The 18,974-nt window shown below is 40.5% G+C and overlaps 1 protein-coding gene across 33 annotated transcripts in view; it reads left to right on the plus strand.

Annotated features, from left to right (window-relative positions):
• RBFOX2 (RNA binding fox-1 homolog 2) overlaps positions 1–18,974 on the plus strand; it is a 359,885-nt gene that overhangs the window by 297,799 nt on the left and 43,112 nt on the right. For 19 of the 33 annotated variants that reach the window (XM_009217197.3, XM_009217191.2, XM_017945278.2 and 16 more), the window contains one exon: positions 18,220–18,366. In XM_009217197.3, the coding sequence (XP_009215461.2) occupies positions 18,220–18,366 (147 nt within the window). The remainder of the gene's footprint in view (positions 1–18,219; positions 18,367–18,974) is intronic. The other 14 variants (XM_009217188.2, XM_009217193.2, XM_009217190.2 and 11 more) reach the window with 1 other exon arrangement.

An 18,974-nucleotide genomic window follows, 5' to 3' on the forward strand; every position in this document is an offset into this window, starting at 1 on the left:
ATTGAGTATATGATCTTTTTCTTTTTCTTTTTTTTTTTTTTTTTTTTTTGAGACGGAGTCTCGCTCTGTGGCCCAGGCTGGAGTGCAGTGGCCAGATCTCCGCTCACTGCAAGCTCCGCCTCCCGGGTTCGCGCCATTCTCCTGCCTCAGCCTCCCGAGCAGCTGGGACTACAGGCGCCCGCCACCTCGCCCGGCTTATTTTTTTGTATTTTTAGTAGAGACAGGGTTTCACCGTGTTAGCCAGGATGGTCTCGATCTCCTGACCTCGTGATCCACCCGTCTCGGCCTCCCAAAGTGCTGGGATTACAGGCTTGAGCCACCGCGCCCGGCCGAGTATATGATCTTTTTCATATTCTACATGGCAAAGTAAAAAGTATTCATAAAGCACTTGTGTTACATACCAAAATATTTTCATTGTCTCAAGGAAAAGTACTGTGTGATTGAGTTGCAAGCTGAACTAGCTGCTTTTTTTCATGGAGCACCATTTTTTTCTTGTAAGAACAACTAATGGACAAACCATGATATTCAGATTTGGGTATCTGGCAGACATTTTCTTGAAAATGAAGTAAGCCTGTCACTTCAAGGGAAAAAACTGACACTATTTGTTCCCATTGGTAAAATGTAAACTCTCCTGGCAAAAATTAGAATTTTGAAAAATTTGTATCCTCCACTATGAGCTTGACAGTTTCTCAGTACTTAAAGATTTTTTCTGATGAGATCTGTGATGATAGTAACAAATGTGGTCTTGTATAATGAAATGTCCTGACATTTGAAAGATCTCCAGAACTCAGTAAGCCGATATTTTACAACTAATGACTGATGTTTAATGTTACAAAATCATGAGTAAAAGATCCATGCAAAGTGCATGATTGTCCAATGGATTTTAGTGTAATAACATATGAAAAGTTCACTGATAAGGTTTCAGATTCGACATTGTAGTTAACTTTTAAGAAAGTACCACTCGTCAAGTTTTGATATATTATCAAAGAAGACTCCACAGTTATCTGAGAAGGCTATTGAAATAGTTTTCCCTTTTCCAACTATCTGTGAGGGCAGATTTTTCTTTGTATACTTAAACTAAAATAACATATTGTAACAGAGTAAATCCATACATTAAAGGGAGTGCCAGTCTTCTAAGTAAATTTATTACATTTTGGAAAATGTAGTTAATTTTCTTTAAAATATGTTATTTACATTAACATGTAATTGGCTTATTATTTAAAATTAATTTTTAAATACTTTTAAAATTGCTCAGCTTTAATTTCTAATGCTATAAATAACAATGGATATTAGCTAAAGAAACAAAAAGCCCTCTGAATCCTCAGTCGTGTTTAAGAGTTGAAAAGGGTTTCTCACATGGAGGTGGGGATGTAAACAGAAGGTTCTTTTCTTTGTAGGCCAGGCACAGTGGATCATACCTGTAATCTCAGCACTTAGGGAGGCTGAGGTGGGAGGATCACTTGAGTCCAGGAGTTAGAGACCAGCCTGGGTAACATGGCAAGACCCCATCGCTAAAAATTAAAAAATAAAAATTAAGATTTTTAAGTTGACAAGATTGTATGCATTTATGCTGTTGTACAGCATGATGTTTTGCTTACAGTATCTTTGGTTGGAACACAAGGCTCTTCTGAAGCAATAATGCTCAATAAGAGAGACTGATAAAGCTAAATTATGGAGGAGTTTGAATTCAAGGCCAAAGAATTTGGAATTTTATACTCTAAAGAGCTAAGGATTCTTTGAAATATTTGTTGGTGAGTGGAAAGTAGAGATTTGAGCAAATAGCTGAGTGGCCCACCTTACTATATTAGTCAGCTGTAGATTTTATAACCCTCCTCATTGGCAAGCCCCTGTTGCCCATTATGCTCAGAGGATTTTTTTTTTTTTTTGCTTTTCTACACACCCCTTCTCTGGAGTTTAAGCCAATTTTTCTTTCTACTATCAGTTGGAATTGCCCATTGACTCCTGTATCTGATAACACTTGAAGGTGCCTTGCAGATTAGTGATGCACTAAAACATAGCCAAGAAGGTATAGCCCTTAACAGTGGGATCATTTGTCCAAATGAGTATTTCAAGAATATAATGGGAAAAAAGGAGCCCACAGTGTGCGTATCATTAGCATGTTCTGTTTCCAGGCTGGATGTAGAGGCCTTGGACTACAGAGGAATTTATTCATTCAGCCATCCACTTTTCCAAGAGTGGCTCTTATTTTTTCTTAAAGTAATAAAAGGCAGAGTACATTGAGCCTACATAAAATATGTATATATCCTGTATCAGTTTACCCCTAAAAATAATTACATCTGTCCTTTAGCTCCAAAGTGTTGATGCCTGTGAGTAGTTTGGCAGTTTCCAAGCTGGATCCGTAAGGAAGCTGTCACCTGGTTTGAGAATGTGAGAGTTGCCGCAGAAAACCAAATTTAGAATTATGCATGGGTGTTTTTAAATAGAGAAAATTGCCCTGTGGATCATATAAGACTCAAGACACCCTTTCAGCACGTTGTTAATATTGCTAACTCCATGACTGTTGCTTCTTCTCTTTGTATACCTTGTTTTATTTACTTACCTACTTACTCCTAATGCCCAAGGGAAACTAAACTAAAAAATTGCTAGGCGCATTAATGCTGTGCTCTGCTGCCTGTTACTGCTCTCACAGCTTAGGGCAAGGATGACATAAAGGATTATTTAGGGGCATTTTTTAAACCTCTTTACATGTTTTATAAATATTTTATACTACCTCTTTAAATGAGTAAACTCTGATCAGAATTGATGAAGTTTAAAGCTAAAAAGCTTTTTTTTTTTTTTGAGATGGAGCCTTGCTCTGTCGCCCAGGCTGGAGTGCGGTGGCGCAATCTCGGCTCACCGCAAGCTCCACCTCCCGGGTTCTTGCCATTCTCCTGCCTCAGCCTCCCGAGTAGCTGGGACCACAGGCTCCTGCCACCACACCCGGCTAATTTTTTGTATTTTTAGTAGAGACGGGGTTTCACCGTGTTAGCCAGGAGTGTCTCGATCTCCTGACCTCGAGATCTGCCCGCCTTAGCCTCCCGAAGTGCTGGGATTACAGGCGTGAGCCCCCACACCCAGCCTAAAAAAGCATTTTTGACAGCATCTTCTGCCTCTCATTTACAGCTGAGGTCAGTAGTGTTAAGTGATTTGAGCAAGTTACAGCTAGCTGGTTACAGAGCTGGGCCTCAGGAAGTCTGCTCTCAGTCAAGTGCTTTTTTCCTGCTTCTCCATGCAAATGGTGATTTAAAAAAAAAACAAACAAACAGACATCCATAGAGAGTCTTAACCATCTTAGTTTCCACTTACTCTTCAGCTTTTAACCTAGGAACTCTAGCTTGAGCATACTAACAGATTTCTCTCATTCTAAATGAATATTAAAATAATCACTCAGGTATAAAGTTAATTCTTACTCCTGTTTTAAAAAATGACTTGCTCTGGTTTTTGTTTCACAGTGTGACACTGATAATCAGTACATGATCATGTTATATGTACAAACGATGCCTTTCGTAATTCCTTTTTTTGGTACTTTGACACTCTGAGAAAATGGAACCACATATTTTCAGAAGAAATTGAATTACTCGTTTATTAAAAAAAGTTAGCTTACATTTGAATGCCCAAACAGGATTAGACTCTCAGAACTCAGCTTGTCATAACAATGCTCAAATACGCAGAAGAAATGTTTAAACATTTCTCTTTAAAATAAATCTAAAAGTAATTATCCTTAAATAGGGAATTGCTATAAGTAAATGTAAATTCACTTTTCTATGTCTAAAAAATTGTGTTGGTGGTGATATTCGATAAAATAATTTTATATTCAGTATATTATAATTGTCTTATATATTGTGTTAGCACCATGAAGTACACTGATTTTTCAGTAGATAAGCATGTGGGCTAAGATTTTACTTTTTTGAAAAATATTTTGTCATGTTACCACGTTTGTACTGTGTGAGAAGGAATGCATATGATCTAGTTCCACCACGTTTTAACCCATCAGGAACTCCGTCATAAACTTTATTAAGAGACAGAATTTCATTCTTGTTGCCCATGCTGGAGTACAATGGCATGATCTCAGCTCACTGCAACCTCCGTCCCCCGGGTTCAAGCGATTCTCCTGCCTCAGCCTCCCATGTCTCTGGGATTACAGGTGCCTGTCACCATGCCCGGCTAATTCCTTTTTATTTTTAGTAGAGGTGAGGTTTCACCATGTTGGCCAGACTGGTCTTGAACTCCTGACCTCAGGTGATCTGCCTGCCTCAGCTTCCCAAAGTGCTGGGATCACAGGCATGCGTCATTGTGCCCAGCCCTATTAGAAACATTTTTAAAATGCTTAACTAGGCATGGTGGCATGCACCTGTAATCCCAGCAACCTGTAAAGCTTAGACCTGAGAATCTCTTGAGCCCAGGAGTTCGAGACCAGCCTGTGCAACATCGGGAGACCCTGTCTCCAAGAAAATTAAAACAAAAGTGCTCTAAGTGCTAACAAATCTAGTTGAAGTTCTAACATGGATTGTAGTTCTTGTTTTTTTAAGGTACTATGCAATGGCATAATGAAAAGTTTCCCGGCCAACTTTGTAAAATATTTTAAGAAAAAAATGAATTTTTTAAAGCATTTTTATTTTTTAATAAAGGCTATATTGTGTTGAGGGAGTGTGAGCCAGTAAATCAGGTTGAGCTGGTTCAGCTCTCAGCTCCTTCTGTTTGCTAAATGTGTAACCATGAGAGAATTAGAACTCCAATGCTCATTTTCCTTATCTGTAAAAATGGTGATAATAGTTCCTTCCGCCTAGGGTTGTTTTCAAGATTAGATGAGAAAATGAATATCAAATACTTAGTAGGCTATGATGTTTCCATTTCATTTCCTTGAATATTAAATATGTCACAATCTTATTCAAATTTAAATCATTCAGATTTGAAATCTGATATAAAAAGTTAATGAAGTTTCACTTTTGTGCAAATTTTGATTCAATATGAATCCCTCCAAATGAAAACTTTGTTAATAGTTGCCTAATTTCTTTTTCTTTTTTTTCTTTTTTTGAGACGGAGTTTTGCTCTGTCATACAGGCTGGAGTGCAGTGGCATAATCTTGGTTCACTGCAACCTCCGCCTCCGGGGTTCAAGCAATTCTCCACGCCTAGCGAATTTTTGTATTTTTAGTAGAGACAGGGTTTCATCATGTTGGCCAGACTGGTCTCGAACTCCTGACCTCAAGTGATCCACCTGCCTCAGCCTCCTAAAGTGCTGGGATTACAGATGTGAGCCACCACACCCAGCAATAGTTGCTTAATTTGAAAGCTATTTGAATTGCACGGTAATTCACATGGCAGATGTACTTTGAGCCGTTAATAGAAATATCTACTGACCTTTGATAGGCTTATTCTTAGATTACACTTTTTTCAGAACTATATCACTTACACTAAATGTTGACTTCATAATACTGTGAAAATTACCTATTTAAGTCTATGGAAAGTATTCATTTACATACCTTATCTGAAAATCACCCCCCCATTCAAAATAAATTGAGCCCAACCAGGAGTGATTGATATTTTTGTTTTTAAAACTATAAGGTCTTCAGAGAGAATGCAGTAGGAGATGAAGCTTTATATGATTTTTCTTTTTGTATGTAAAATCATGAGAGTTACAAGTTAAACTGTTTCTAATTGTGAAATGGATTAATGGTAATGTTAGATTTAAATATGGGTTTTTTTCTTCATCAAACCAATAATTGGAAATGAATGTACTTTTCAGTCTCTAAGTTTCATAAGAGTTCCAATCACATTTTGAATACAAGCAAATACTTGTTTACACTTGTGCCTGTATATAATCATTAAGTCAGTTAAACATTCTTTTAAGGGTTTAGATTTTTTAATATTTAAGGGTTTAGAATCCGACATCCTAAAATATTTTCCTTTTTTTTTTTTTGGAGACAGTTTTTGCTCTGTTGCCCAGGCTGGGGTGCAATGGCACTATCTCGGCTCACTGCAACCTCCATCTCCTGGGTTCAAGAGATTCTCCTGCCTCAGTCTCCCAAGTAGGTGGGATTACAAGCACCTGCCACCACGCCTGGCTAATTTTTGTATTTTTAGTGGAGACGAGATTTCACCATGTTGGCCAGAGCGGTCTCGAACTCTTGACTTCAGGTAATCCATCCACCTTGGCCTCCCAAAGTGCTAGGATTACAAGCGTGAGCCACTGTGCCAGGCCTACTTTTTTCTTTTTTAAAACTTGTAAATTTTTTTGCTTGCTTGCTTGCTTGCTTTTCTTTCCCTCTTTTTTTTTTTTTTTTTTTGGAGACAGGGTCTCGCCCTGTCACCCCGGCAGGAGTGCAGTGGCATGATTGTAGCTCACTGCAGCCTTGACCTCTCAGGCTCAATTGATCCTCCCACCTCAGCCTCCCAAGCAGCTGGGAGTACAGGCTTGTGCCATCACTCCTGGCTAATTTTTGTGCTTTTTGTAGAGACAAGGTTTCACCATGTTGCTGAGGCTGGTCTCGAACTCTAGGGCCTCCTGGAGTGCTGGGATTAAAGGTGTGAGCCATTGCACCCAACCAAAACTTTTAATTATGAAATTATTTTAGATTAACAGTAAAGTTGCAAAAATATGCAAAAGGTTTCTGCATACCCTTCACCAAGTTCCCTAATGTTAGCATCTTACATAGTAGATGTATAGATTCTATAGTAGAATTTTCAAAATCAGGCAAAAAGAGAGACTGATACAGTACTATTAGGTAAAGTATAGGCCTTATTTTAAATTTCATTTTTTTCAGTAATGTCTTTTTCTCTATTCTGAATCCCATACTGTAGTTAGTTGCTATGTCTCCTTATCACAAATATTTTAATAATCCTCACCTTGTATCTGAGGTACTTCTAGGCTGTAAGGAACAGAAAAAGGAAAAAAATTTGTATTATGAACTTGCCTTTAGATGATCACCACATCTCATTTACTGCTTCATCTGCTTATTCTGCCTTAACCTTCTGTGTTTGCTTTGGAGAATGACTATAACGTAGGCTCTTCTTCACTTGAAATATAAAGGTTATTTTGAAAGCAAGCAGTGTTTCCCAGAATATACATGTCAGCTCCAAACAAGCATAGGCTGTGTGACCCTATTTTGCTGCCTTGATTAAAACATGCACACACAGTACTATAAGGTTTTATTAAATAGTTACTATTAGTTACAGTTTTTAATACATGAAGTTAATTTTACTCATACCACAAAAATTTCAAAAGTTCAGAAACTGGTGGCATCAGTTAGAAGATTGGAAGACTTTTTTTTGGAGAACCTCGCTTGCTCAAGAAGACTTAAAGAACAAATTGCTTACCTAACAACTTAGAATGAAGGAATCACAAAGTCATCGAAGCCTCCACTCCACCCACTCAGACTTGCCAATTTTTTAGCTACCTGCCACCTACCCCCTCAACTCTTAAGTCCTGAATAGACAATCAGTGATTACTGGGTACCACGAAAACCCGTAACATGGAAGATAGATAACAAAAACAAACCAAAACAACCACCACCACCACCACATTGCAGGGAGTAGGGACCCTTCCCCCACAATTACATTTACATCCTCAGAGAAGAAATTGTATTAACAGGAATGAAATGCTAGTTTGGGGGATGGGGGTTGAGTTTCAGAAAAGGAAAATGAGTCATTGAAATTAAAGACATGGCAACAAAATGAAAAACTTTATTTGGCTGACTTGAAGATGAAATTAAAAAAATAAAGGTCTACATCTTTTTTTTTTTTTGGAATGGTGGCCTAGGCTAGAGTGCAGTGGTGCAATCTCAGCTCATTGCAACCTCTGCCTCCTGGGTTCAAGCGATTCTCCTGCTTCAGCCTCCCAAGTAGCTGGGATTACTGGTGTGCACCACCACGCCCAGCAAATTTTTCTATTTTTAGTGGAAACAGGGTTTCACCATGTTGGCCAGGCTGGTCTTGAACTCCTGACCTCAGGTAATCCACCTGCCTCGGCCTCCCAAAGTGCTGGGATTACAGGTGTGAGCCACTCTACCTGGCCTACAGTCTCTTATCCACAATTCCAAAATCTAAAAAGTTCTGAAAATTGTATTTTTCATAAATTTACAACACAACCTACTTCTATCCTTTATAGATTTTGCTAAAGAAATATCACTGCCTCAGATCTCATTGTATGTGGGTGGGATGAGGGGTGGGTATTACATTATGGGTTATATTCTATATTAACTTTCTAAAATTGTAAAAATTCTGATACGCATTTGGCCCCAAAGGTTTCAGATAAGAGATTAAGGACCTGTATCCTAGAAAAATGGAGCAAAAAGGCAGAGATGGGAAATACAAGAGAAGAGATGTGAAAATTAGAGGTCTAGAAGATCCAATAATATTGCCTCAAGAAAGAAAATGTATGGAGTGGGAATAATCACCCGATAACACAAGAAAACTTCCCAGCACTGAGGACATTAATTTCCAACTTGAAAGAGCCCACAGAATTCTCCACAAAATAGATGAAAATGAAACAAGTCCACACTGAGGCGTATCACTATCGACACCGTTTTAGAACATCAGGTGTATTTGGATAGTCCTACAAGCTGCAAGAAAGAAGAAAAAAGACACATACAAGGAGATGGGAATCATGCCTTCAGATTTCTCAGCAGCAAGGCTAAAAGCTAGAAGACAGTTGAGAGTTATCTTCAAAATTCTGAGGGGATTCTTTTTTCCAACCTAGAATTCTGTGACCAGCTAAACTGTCATTAAACTGGGATGGTTAAATAGATATTTTCAGCCATGAATCAGATTTTCAAAAACTTTACTGTGCTAAACTGAATTTCCTATTTTGCTTCTTTTCTCTGTTAGCCTCAAAGAGATGAAAATAAGAAATGAAGACTTCTATGTGGGGGCGGGGGAAAGAGGAAAAATAAATATTGAAGAAAGTGGATAATCCACAAATCAAAATATTTCTGAATTCATTGAGAGATTCCTTAGTATCTACCTCAGAGTAGTATGTGTTTAATCTTAATCTGATAGACTTGGAAGGTTATACTTAATCTTGTATCACTCAGAATTCCCTTTAGATTATGATAGAACATTTGTTCACAATGTATAGTTAAAATATTTCCATTGTATCGTAGAGGAGTCAGAAAAATGAATCAATTTCCTAGTTATAAGTGTTTTAAAAGTTTGAAGTCATCAAAAAAAAGAAAACATTTGTAGTCCTCATTTCTAGGATGAGATTCTGAGACTTAAAATTCTAGTTTGCTATTAAGTGTAATTGGTGCCGACCTCCTGTGCAGTGTTGATGGCTAGCTCAGCTGCGCCAGGGAAGATGAGTTGTTTGAAGGGTAGATGTGTAGGTTCTAGCTGTATGATTGCGTCAGGCCAGCACTGCTGCCAGTCCTCGCTGTAAACTGTTGGTGAGCGGACTCCGTCCAGCCTCTTCTCTTTTATGCCTTGCCCAGTGGATACGTTAGGTTGGATAATGACCACAAAAGGGAAAACCACAACCTTGGAAGGTTGTTTATATGGTCAGTAAGGGTGCTCAGCAGCTAACAAGAGAAAATAATGCAAACCAGTGCTGTTATAGACTGAGCTTTTTCTTAGATCAGTTTTAACTGTCCACTTTTCACAAAGATAAGGCTTAAAAACTTTTATTTCCTTTTTTCTCTCTGATTTATATATTTCAGAAATTAGTAGTCTATATTGGGATAAATTTAAAGTGAGAATGTCAGGTGTGAGATAAGATCTCATTTAAGTACATTAATATAGCATGACCAATATTTTCTATTCCTATTTCTACTCTGTACAGAAAACCACTTTTAAGTCCCTGTATCAGTTTAGTAGTTCTTTGGCTTTTTTCCTAATTGAATGTCAGCATCCCTTTGCTGATTTTCTTTTCTCTCCCTTTCCTTTCTCTGCATAGCCTGACCTGTTTCTCTTTCCTTAAGATATAGAACCCAGCCAGGCACAGTGGCTCATGCCTATAATTCCAGCACTTTGGGAGGCTGAGGCAGGCAGATCGCTTGAGCTCAGGAGTTTGAGACCAGCCTGGGCAACATGGCAAAACCCCATCTCTAAAAAATATATAAAAATTAGTCGTGTATGGTGGCTCGCACCTGTAGTCCCAGCTACTTGGGAAGCTAAGGCAGGAGGATCAGTTGAACCCAGAAGGTGGAGGTTGCAGTGAGCTAAGTTTGCTGTACTGCACTCCATCCTGGGCGACAGAGGGAGACCCTTACTCAAAAAAATTTTTAAAAGGTATAGAACCCATGTCATCTCTAGTGTAGCCTTCCCTGTCTCTTACCCATGCCTGTCTCCACTCCCGGAGACTCTTGCTGTGTGAGATGAGAGTCCTAAGAAAGTAAGAGAGGGGTGGGATTCGTATGGGTTCTCGCTTCTAATGGAAGAAGAGAGGATGAGTATGATGCTAGAAAGGAAGTGATTTCACGTATGAAGTTGGGCTGCCTAGTTTTGAATTCCTAGTCTGCTGCTTACTGTGTGACCTTGGGCAACTAACTGAACGTCTCTACATTTAGCATCTTCGCGTCAGTTGGAGATAACGGTATTATCTGTTTCATAGAGTTATTGCAAGGGTTAAAGAAAATAATATATGTAAAGTACAATATAATGGTTAAGAACATGCACTTCAGGCCAGTCGCAGTGACTCACGCCTGTAATCCCAGCACTTTGGGAGGTCGAGGTGGGCGGATCATGAGGTCAGGAGATCAAGACCATGCTGGCTAACACGGTGAAACCCCGTCTCTACTAAAAAAATACAAAAAATTAGCCAGGCGTGGTGGCGGGCACCTGTAGTCCCAGCTACTCAGGAGGCTGAGGCAGGAGAATGGCGTGAGCCTGGGAAACAGAGCTTGCAGTGAGCTGAGATTGTACCACTGCACTCTAGCCTAGGCAACAGAGCAAGACTCTGTCTCAAAAAAAAAAAAAGTGCACTCTGGAGGCAGACTACCTGGGTTCAGATCCTTGCTTCATTACTTACTTAGACACTCTTTCTATTCGTCAGACTCCCTATCTGAAATATGAGAATAAAAAGTAGTACCTACTATGTGCTTACTTTTTTTTTTTTTTTTTTTTTTAAGTACCTACTCTGTAGGGTTGTTGAAATAATTACATTAATTAAAATGTAAAACACTTAGTTCAGAGTTTGGCAACTAGTAAACTATTTAATATTATTAAAAGACTTAGATCAGGTCTGGCACTCAATAAATAGTTACTATTTTATAGAGATTCCCGTTTTTTAACCAAACTCTATAAGTGGAAAGAATAAAAGGTCTGAGGTTTACAGAGAAGAAAGCAAGTTTGAAAAGGTATTTATAGAAAATGGGAACTCTGGCTCACAGAAGAAATGTGGTAAGATTGCTAGACCCTTTTTGATTTGGTGACCATGCATCTATTGTGCTGTTTTTAGTAGTTGAGTGATTTTCCTCCAGCAGCTGGTACCTGCCCAGGTTCAAGCTTAGATAAAATTGGTGGTTGAAGTCATTCAGGGTTGCAGTTTTTTAGTCTGATTCAACCAAGGAGATTGAAACGACTGGTTCTGAAACCTAAATTTGATAGAAAGGCAAAGAAACACCTACAGGTAAGGACTTGGAGACAGGGAATTGTAGAGTCAATGTTTGTTGCTTCCAGTGAGGTCAGACAATTGATATGGTGGGGATTTTTGAGCAAACTAAAAAGTTAAGAATATTGCCTGTTCAAAAATGAGGTGTTTGAACTAGCCATTTCGGTGGTAATGACACTAACAAGTTAAAAATTTATGTCTTTCTAAGAACTAGACTATAGCGCATAAAAAGATAATTGTTTGCAGTACGTCTATCATAGGGCTCATATCCAAAATTCATAAAGAACTCCTACAAATCATAAGCAAAAAAAGTCAACCTAATTAGAAAGTGGGCAAAGAATTTGCAGACTTTTCACAAAACAGGATATCAAAATGTCTAGTAAACATATGAAGCAGTAACCAATTTCATTAATCATCAGAGAAATACAAATGAAAACCACAATATAATTCCACTAACCAGAAGAGTTAAAATGAAAATAATACTGAGAACAAGTAGAACTTAGCTGGACGGGATTACTCACACCTGTAATCTCAGCACTTTGGGAGGCCGAGATGGGCAGATTGAGGTCAGGAGTTCGAGATCAACCTGGTCAACATGACTGAACCCCATCTCGACAAAAAAATACAGAAATTAGCTGGGCATGATAGTGTATGCCTGTAATCCAAGCTACTTGGGAGGCTGAGGCACAAGAATCTCTTGAACCTGGGAGGCAGAGGTTGCAGTGAGCTGAGATTGTACCACTGGACTTCAGCCTGGGCACCAGAGCAAGACTCTGTCTCCAAAAAAAAAAAAAAAGGGCGTGGGGAACAAGTAGAACTCTTACATACACTTGATGGGAGTATAAGTTAGTATAACCACTTTGGAAAAATGACAGTACTACTAAGGCTAAGCAGACACATATTCTTGCCTAGCAAATCCACTCATATATAAACATCATATATATATGTATATCTATCTGAAATACATGCTTGTGTGTACCAAAAGATATGTAAACAAGAATGTTCACAGGAATATTATTCTTAATATCCAAAGCTGTAAGCAGCTCAAAATTTGTTTATACAATGGACTAAGAATGAATAAATTACAACAATATATGTGTGCATGTTACATTAATGTATAAAAGAAGTCAGACACAAAAGAGTACATATGGTATGATTCCATGTTTCTAATTAAGTTTACAAATGGCGAAACTAATCTAGAGAGTTAGAAGTCAGGATCGTCGTGACCCTTTGCCAGGGGAACTGTGACTGGAGTGGGCCCCTTAAGGTGCTCCTGGTATCTTGTTTCTTGATCTAATTTGGTGGTTACATGGGTGTACTTTCATTGTGAATATTCAGCTCTGTGCTTGTAATTTATGGTTTTTTTTTGTTTTTTGTTTTTTGAGACGGAGTCTCGCTCTGTCGCCCAGGCTGGAGTGCAGTGGCCGGATCTCAGCTCACTGCAAGCTCCGCCTCCCGGGTTTACGCCATTCTCCTTTCTCAGCCTCCCGAGTAGCTGGGACTACAGGCGCCCGCCACCTTGCCCGGCTAGTTTTTTGTATTTTTTAGTAGAGACGGGGTTTCACCGTGTTAGCCAGGATGGTCTCGATCTCCTGACCTCGTGATCCGCCCGTCTCGGCCTCCCAAAGTGCTGGGATTACAGGCTTGAGCCACCGCGCCCGGCCATTTTATGTATTTTTATCTATGTATGTAAAACTTCAGTTTAAAAATTGCAGTAGGGCCGGGGGCGGTGGCTCAAGCCTGTAATCCCAGCACTTTGGTAGGCCGAGATGGGCGGATCACGAGGTCAGGAGATCGAGACCATCCTGGCTAACACGGTGAAACCCCGTCTCTACTAAAAAAAAAAAAAAAAAAAAAATGAGCCGGGCGTGGTGGCGGCGCCTGTGGTCCCAGCTACTCGGGAGGCTGAGGCAGGAGAATGGCGTGAACCCGGAGGCGGAGCTTGCAGTGAGCTGAGATCCGGCCACTGCACTCCAGCCTGGGCGACAGAGCGAGACTCCGTCTCAAAATAAAATAAAATAAAATAAAATAAAAAATAAATAAAAATTGCAGTAGATCAGAAGTCTTGAGAATTTGGTAAATGATAAGTCACTTTTTCTACATGCTAGATCGACTTAGAATTAAAGATTTCATACTTTAAAAAAAAAAGCAGGGGGTGTTCACTACAAGCTGCAAAATTAACCAGTCTTGCTTCTGATCTTAAATTGTGTCTTCAGAGAAGCAAAGAACTATCAAGAGCTATAGATAAGCACCTTGGGCAGCATACTTTGAAGTAATCATTAGTTTTCATTTATCCTGCCACTTCACATACATTATGACAGATTACATGGACTACATATAAAGTTATATATAAAAGTGTAATTTGGAGTTTGTGGAATCAGTCTTTTTAACTTTCCTCAGAGTGATACATTGTCATCTTGCAGACCAGATCTGGTGGTTGTAAAGTTTGGTTGAAGACAAAGTTTTATGTGATCCAACTGTGAGATGTTAAGAGGCAAGTTTGAAGATGCTTGAATGAGCATTAGTTGTAATTGATGCTTGTTGCTTTGACTGCATGTTGGTTTGCTTGATGCTGTTTTAGTAACTTAGTGAGTTTCATCTTTAAATGGAATTTATGTTATTTAGTCTGCATTGTGCCAAGACTGATGATTGAAAACCGTACACTTTCACAGAACATTGCTTCGTAGCTCTTCGCTTTTCTGCTATTTTTATATCACATGAATCATTGCACATTAAGCCATCTGCAAGGCCTGAATGGAATGAGATAAAAAGCTGCCATCACTTAAATTGACACTTGAAAAGCTGATATTCATTTGGAGTTTATTCCTGATTATCCTTTATATTTTGAAGTTTCAAACTTCATTTCAAGATGGTTGCCAACATCTCTGAGCCAAAAGTATCTCTGATTCACAGCTTCTTTTAGCCTGAAAGTCAAAGGGAGGGGATTCATCCTGTCACCTAGCAGAATCTGTTGGGGACTCACTTCTGTCTCATTTGAGATAATAAGAACAGCAAGTTCCACTCCTGTTTTAAAAGTATGTTGGTTTAATCAGCTCAGCAAGCTATCCAGTTTTGCATGGACTTCATAGGGAATAGTAAAAACACAAGGCTCTTCAATTGCCAGATGAATACATCAAAATTGCATGCCTAGAATGTGTCACACCTGTTAGATATTTATCAAAAATTTTCTTAACATAACTTTTTTGGGGATTTAGTGAAAAACAATTAGATAAATGCATGCCTGGGATGTTGCAAAAGAGATTCATGATTAAAAATGAATATTAAGCCGGGCGTGATGGTGTGTACCTGTAGTGCCAGCCATTTGGGAGGCTGAGGTGGAAGGATCACTTGAACCCAGGAGGTTGAGGCTGCAGTGAGTTTTGATCTCGCTCTTATACTCCAGCCTGGGTGGCAGAGTGAGACACTGTCTCAATTGAAAAATAAATAAATAACAAAATAAAAATAAATAAATGCTTGTCTGCCGTTTGCAAGAGGCCCTGAGTGGGATCGCGGCCCCTGTGGAGCAGGTCACAGCCTCTGCCGCGGTCCTCGAACCCCGCCACTGCGCTGGCCTAGGAGCCTGCCCCACCACAGCGGCTGGCAGCTCAGCGATCCGCCGGCAGTAGTTGCAGCCCCCGGGCCCTCTCACGGCAAGCAGCCGTGGGCCTCCTGGGGCAGAAGCCTGTGGGCCACCAGTATGGCCCTCAAGATGGTGAAGGTCATCATCAACTGCATGTTTGACAAGAACCTGCAGGACTTGGTCCGCGGCATCCGAAACCACAAGGGGGATGAGATTGAAGAAGAATGGGGATAGTGGCCACCAAGCGTCTGTCTTCGTTGAAGGATGCCCTTGCAGCCCTTGGGCAGTGGAAGCCTTAGAAGGTCTTCTACCTGAGTGACTGCCTGCCTGCCTCCCGGTGTGGACAGCAAGGCCGGCCTGAAGGAGAGCAGCCCTCTGATACCGCACCACTCCCAATACCAGAGGCTGTGTCGGGCATGAGGTGCCAGGAGGGCAGGGAAGTTAAGCAATTTGCCTGCGGGCACCAAGTCACCCTTAGCCCATGTCCCTCTCCCTGGGAACCTGAGTTCTTGCCTTATTGTTACACTTTTCCAGAAGTGTGTGGCTTCACCTGCCTCTGGCTTAATGAGATCATTTTTGTTCATCTCCATCCCCTTTCCCTTGGTTTTCATCATCTCAGAAGCTCTCCCTAACTGCTTTGGTGACAGTGTGTAACTAACTTATGTATTCTTCAGATTCCTTTTGAGTTGAAGGCATAGCTGATTGGCCTGGATTTTATTCTACTGAGGGTGATTCACCAGATTGGAAATGTGGTTTGCTTCCTGGGAGGACTTTTTCTGCATAGGCAGGATCTCCCAGTGCCCGTCCCTGCCCCTTTTAGTGCATGTCACTGAGCAGCCTGTTCTGGGATCCTGAGGACGGGCCACGGGGTCTGTCCAGTGGAGGACCATGCACTCTAGTCTGGGGCATGGTTTTCAGGGGACTGTACCTGTCTTCACTGGGAAGCCCCTGAGCCTGGGTTTCTTCCTTTGGAATTGGTGTGAGTTGATAGTGCCTTCCCTACAGGCATGGGCCCATTCAAGTGTGTATTGGTGGTAGAAACATTTTTAGAGTAGTGCGGGGCCGTCCTTGAAATCCTAGGCTTCCTCGTGGGCCCTGCTATTGGCCAATTGGTGATTCCATGCAGGACACGTGGTGTCTGGGGGCCCTGGCTTTCTCATCGAAAGACCATCTTTATGGCCCAGAAGGTCCTTACTCAGGTGTTCGCTTCTGATTCTGGATGTTCTCTGCAGCTGCTGGAGTTTCCTGATTGGAGAGAAGCACATGACTGTTCAATGACAGTTCTAGTGGTTCCTCCCTTGCTGTGTCCCCCAAACTCGCTTTTGAAAAGCAGCTACCATGTAGACCACATGTTGTAGGTTCTTCTTCCCACCCACTGCACCCGAAATGCACACTCTTGACAGTGTGCTTTTTCTGCAGCAGTATAGTTTCCAAAAAAAGTTTTTATTTCGTAATAGATTTTCACTTAAAACTTGAGTGTGGCGTCATGGAAACAGCGCTTAGCAATGATTTTGAAAGCCACATGGAAATTCAGCGTGATGGAGTGGAAATCGCATGAAGTTTGGGAGATCTGAGTCCAAGTGCTCCGACTGGCTTAATGGGGTGGCCCATGGAGTGCCCCTGTTCTGTCTCCTCCTGTGTATCGTGGGGACATGGGATGAGTTGCCTCCCTCCTTGTGGAATGGTGCTGAGGATGCTGCAGCAAAACGTGGTTTTCTGGAAGCGCCAGAGTGCTCAGAGAGGTTGTTTAGTTCACTGTTTTCCAGTCCACAGGCTGTGACCTCTTAGTGGGTTGTAAATTCAATTTGCTGGGTTATGCTAGGTAAGAAAAAGGAAAACAAACTAGAAAATACCAGCGTGCAGGCACATGCAGTAGCTGTCCTGTCTTGAAACTTTGATTTCTGCATATGATTCTTGTGTGCATGTGTGAGCATATTGGGTTACCATGCACAACCCATTAAACTGAGTCCAAAAAGTAAAAAATAAATATAAATAAATAAATGCATACCCACACTCATTTATACTCTTTAACTGTGGATATGTACAAATCTTGCATTTTTAGGTTGAGTAGCAGATGAGTCAGGGTCTCTAAAGCCTTTTCCTACAGTTAGATTCTCTCAATGCACTTTGCTCTGGGCTGCAGAAGGTTGGGTTCCCCTGGACTAAAGTTAGCTGGAATTGCATAAGTTAGGGAGGAGAGTACAGATTTGTTTCAGAGTAAAAAGCTTCTTGGCCAGGTGCGGTGGCTCACGCCTGTAATCCCAACACTTTGGAAGGCCGAGGTGGGCGGATCACGAGGTCAGGAGATCAGGACCATCCTGGCTAACAGGGTGAAACCTCATCTCTACCAAAAATACAAAAAATTAGCCGAGTGCCTATATAGTCCAGCTACTCGGGAGGCTGAGGCAGGAGAATAGCGTGAACCTGGGAGGCGGAGCTTGCAGTGAGCCAAGATCGCGCCACTGCACTCCAGCCTGGGCGACAGAGCCAGACTCCGTCTCAAAAAAAAAAAGAAGCTTCTTCAGTTATTGCTAGGTTTTTCCTCTTCATAAATAATATCATTATAATACTTTGGCAACATAGGAGTAACAACTCTAGAGCTAATAGAGGGAATGAAATATAGAAATATTTCCCTATTTCATTTCCTTGAGAGAGCCTGAGATCATAGACCAAAAAATGAAGTGACCTCCATAACTAAGTATAACAGACTCTCTATTTTCAGAATAGAAATATCTTAAAAATAGGAAGTTCTAAAAGTCTAAGAATAAAGGAACTATTTTTGTATCTTCAGTTATCCTAATGCATCTTCATGTGATCTTGGTCAAGTCACTTAGTACTTCTGTGTACCTCAGCTCCCATTTTGCTAGCATACTGTAAATACTCAAAACACCAACATTTTGTTTGTAGATGGTAGCATTTAGAACATTAATAACATCTTTGTGTTTTTTGTTGTTGTTGTTTTTGTCTTTGAAGGGACTACTGTAATTTTTGCTTAAACATACCCTGTTTGGGGATGATTGCTGTGGGGGGAGCATTAATTATTTTAGAGTAATTGTGTTTAGTTTTCATTCTTTATTATTTATTTCTTTGCTTAGCAGACAGAAGGTGGAGCACAGACAGACGGCCAGCAGTCACAGACACAAAGTAGTGAAAATTCAGAGAGTAAATCTACCCCGAAACGGCTGCATGTCTCTAATATTCCTTTCCGCTTCCGGGACCCTGACCTCCGGCAGATGTTTGGGGTAAGTCTCTGAAGTTTTTTTATGGATTTTACAATTAAAGTAGATTTTAATCCCCCAGGTGTGTTATTAGTCATTATTACTTTAGGCTTAAACTACAAATAGATTGAGAAAGATCCTGAGATAAATCGGTCTTTTCATCAGTCCTTAGAAACCTTTTTCTATCATCCAGTCTGCTCTAGACATAGTCTTGCAGGTTGCTGCACGCATAAGGTGGCCCTATGACCCAGTTTGCTGTGACTGAGGGGCTTCTTGTGATGGGAGACTTTCAGTGCTGAAACCAGCATGGTCACCCTGCTCACCTACTGAACTCAGTAAACATACCAATAATATGCTTAGTTTCCCCTGAAAGAGCAAACGTGCATATTCTTTTAGAGCAATGATTCCTAAACTTGTTTGCACACTGGAAATTACCTGGGAAGCTTAAAAAATATTGATGTCTATGTCTCACATTCTAGGGTTGTGATTTAATTGGCCTGGAGTGTGGCTTGGGCTTAGGTATGTTTACAAGATCCCCAGCTGATACTCATGTGCACTTAAATTTGGGGACCACTGCTTATTCATCCTGTCGCCTTCTTAGTTTTTTCCTTTGCCTTCCATGTAAGCCCAGC

Source organism: Papio anubis, chromosome 16 (assembly GCF_008728515.1).
Source record: "Papio anubis isolate 15944 chromosome 16, Panubis1.0, whole genome shotgun sequence".
NCBI lineage: Eukaryota > Metazoa > Chordata > Mammalia > Primates > Cercopithecidae > Papio > Papio anubis.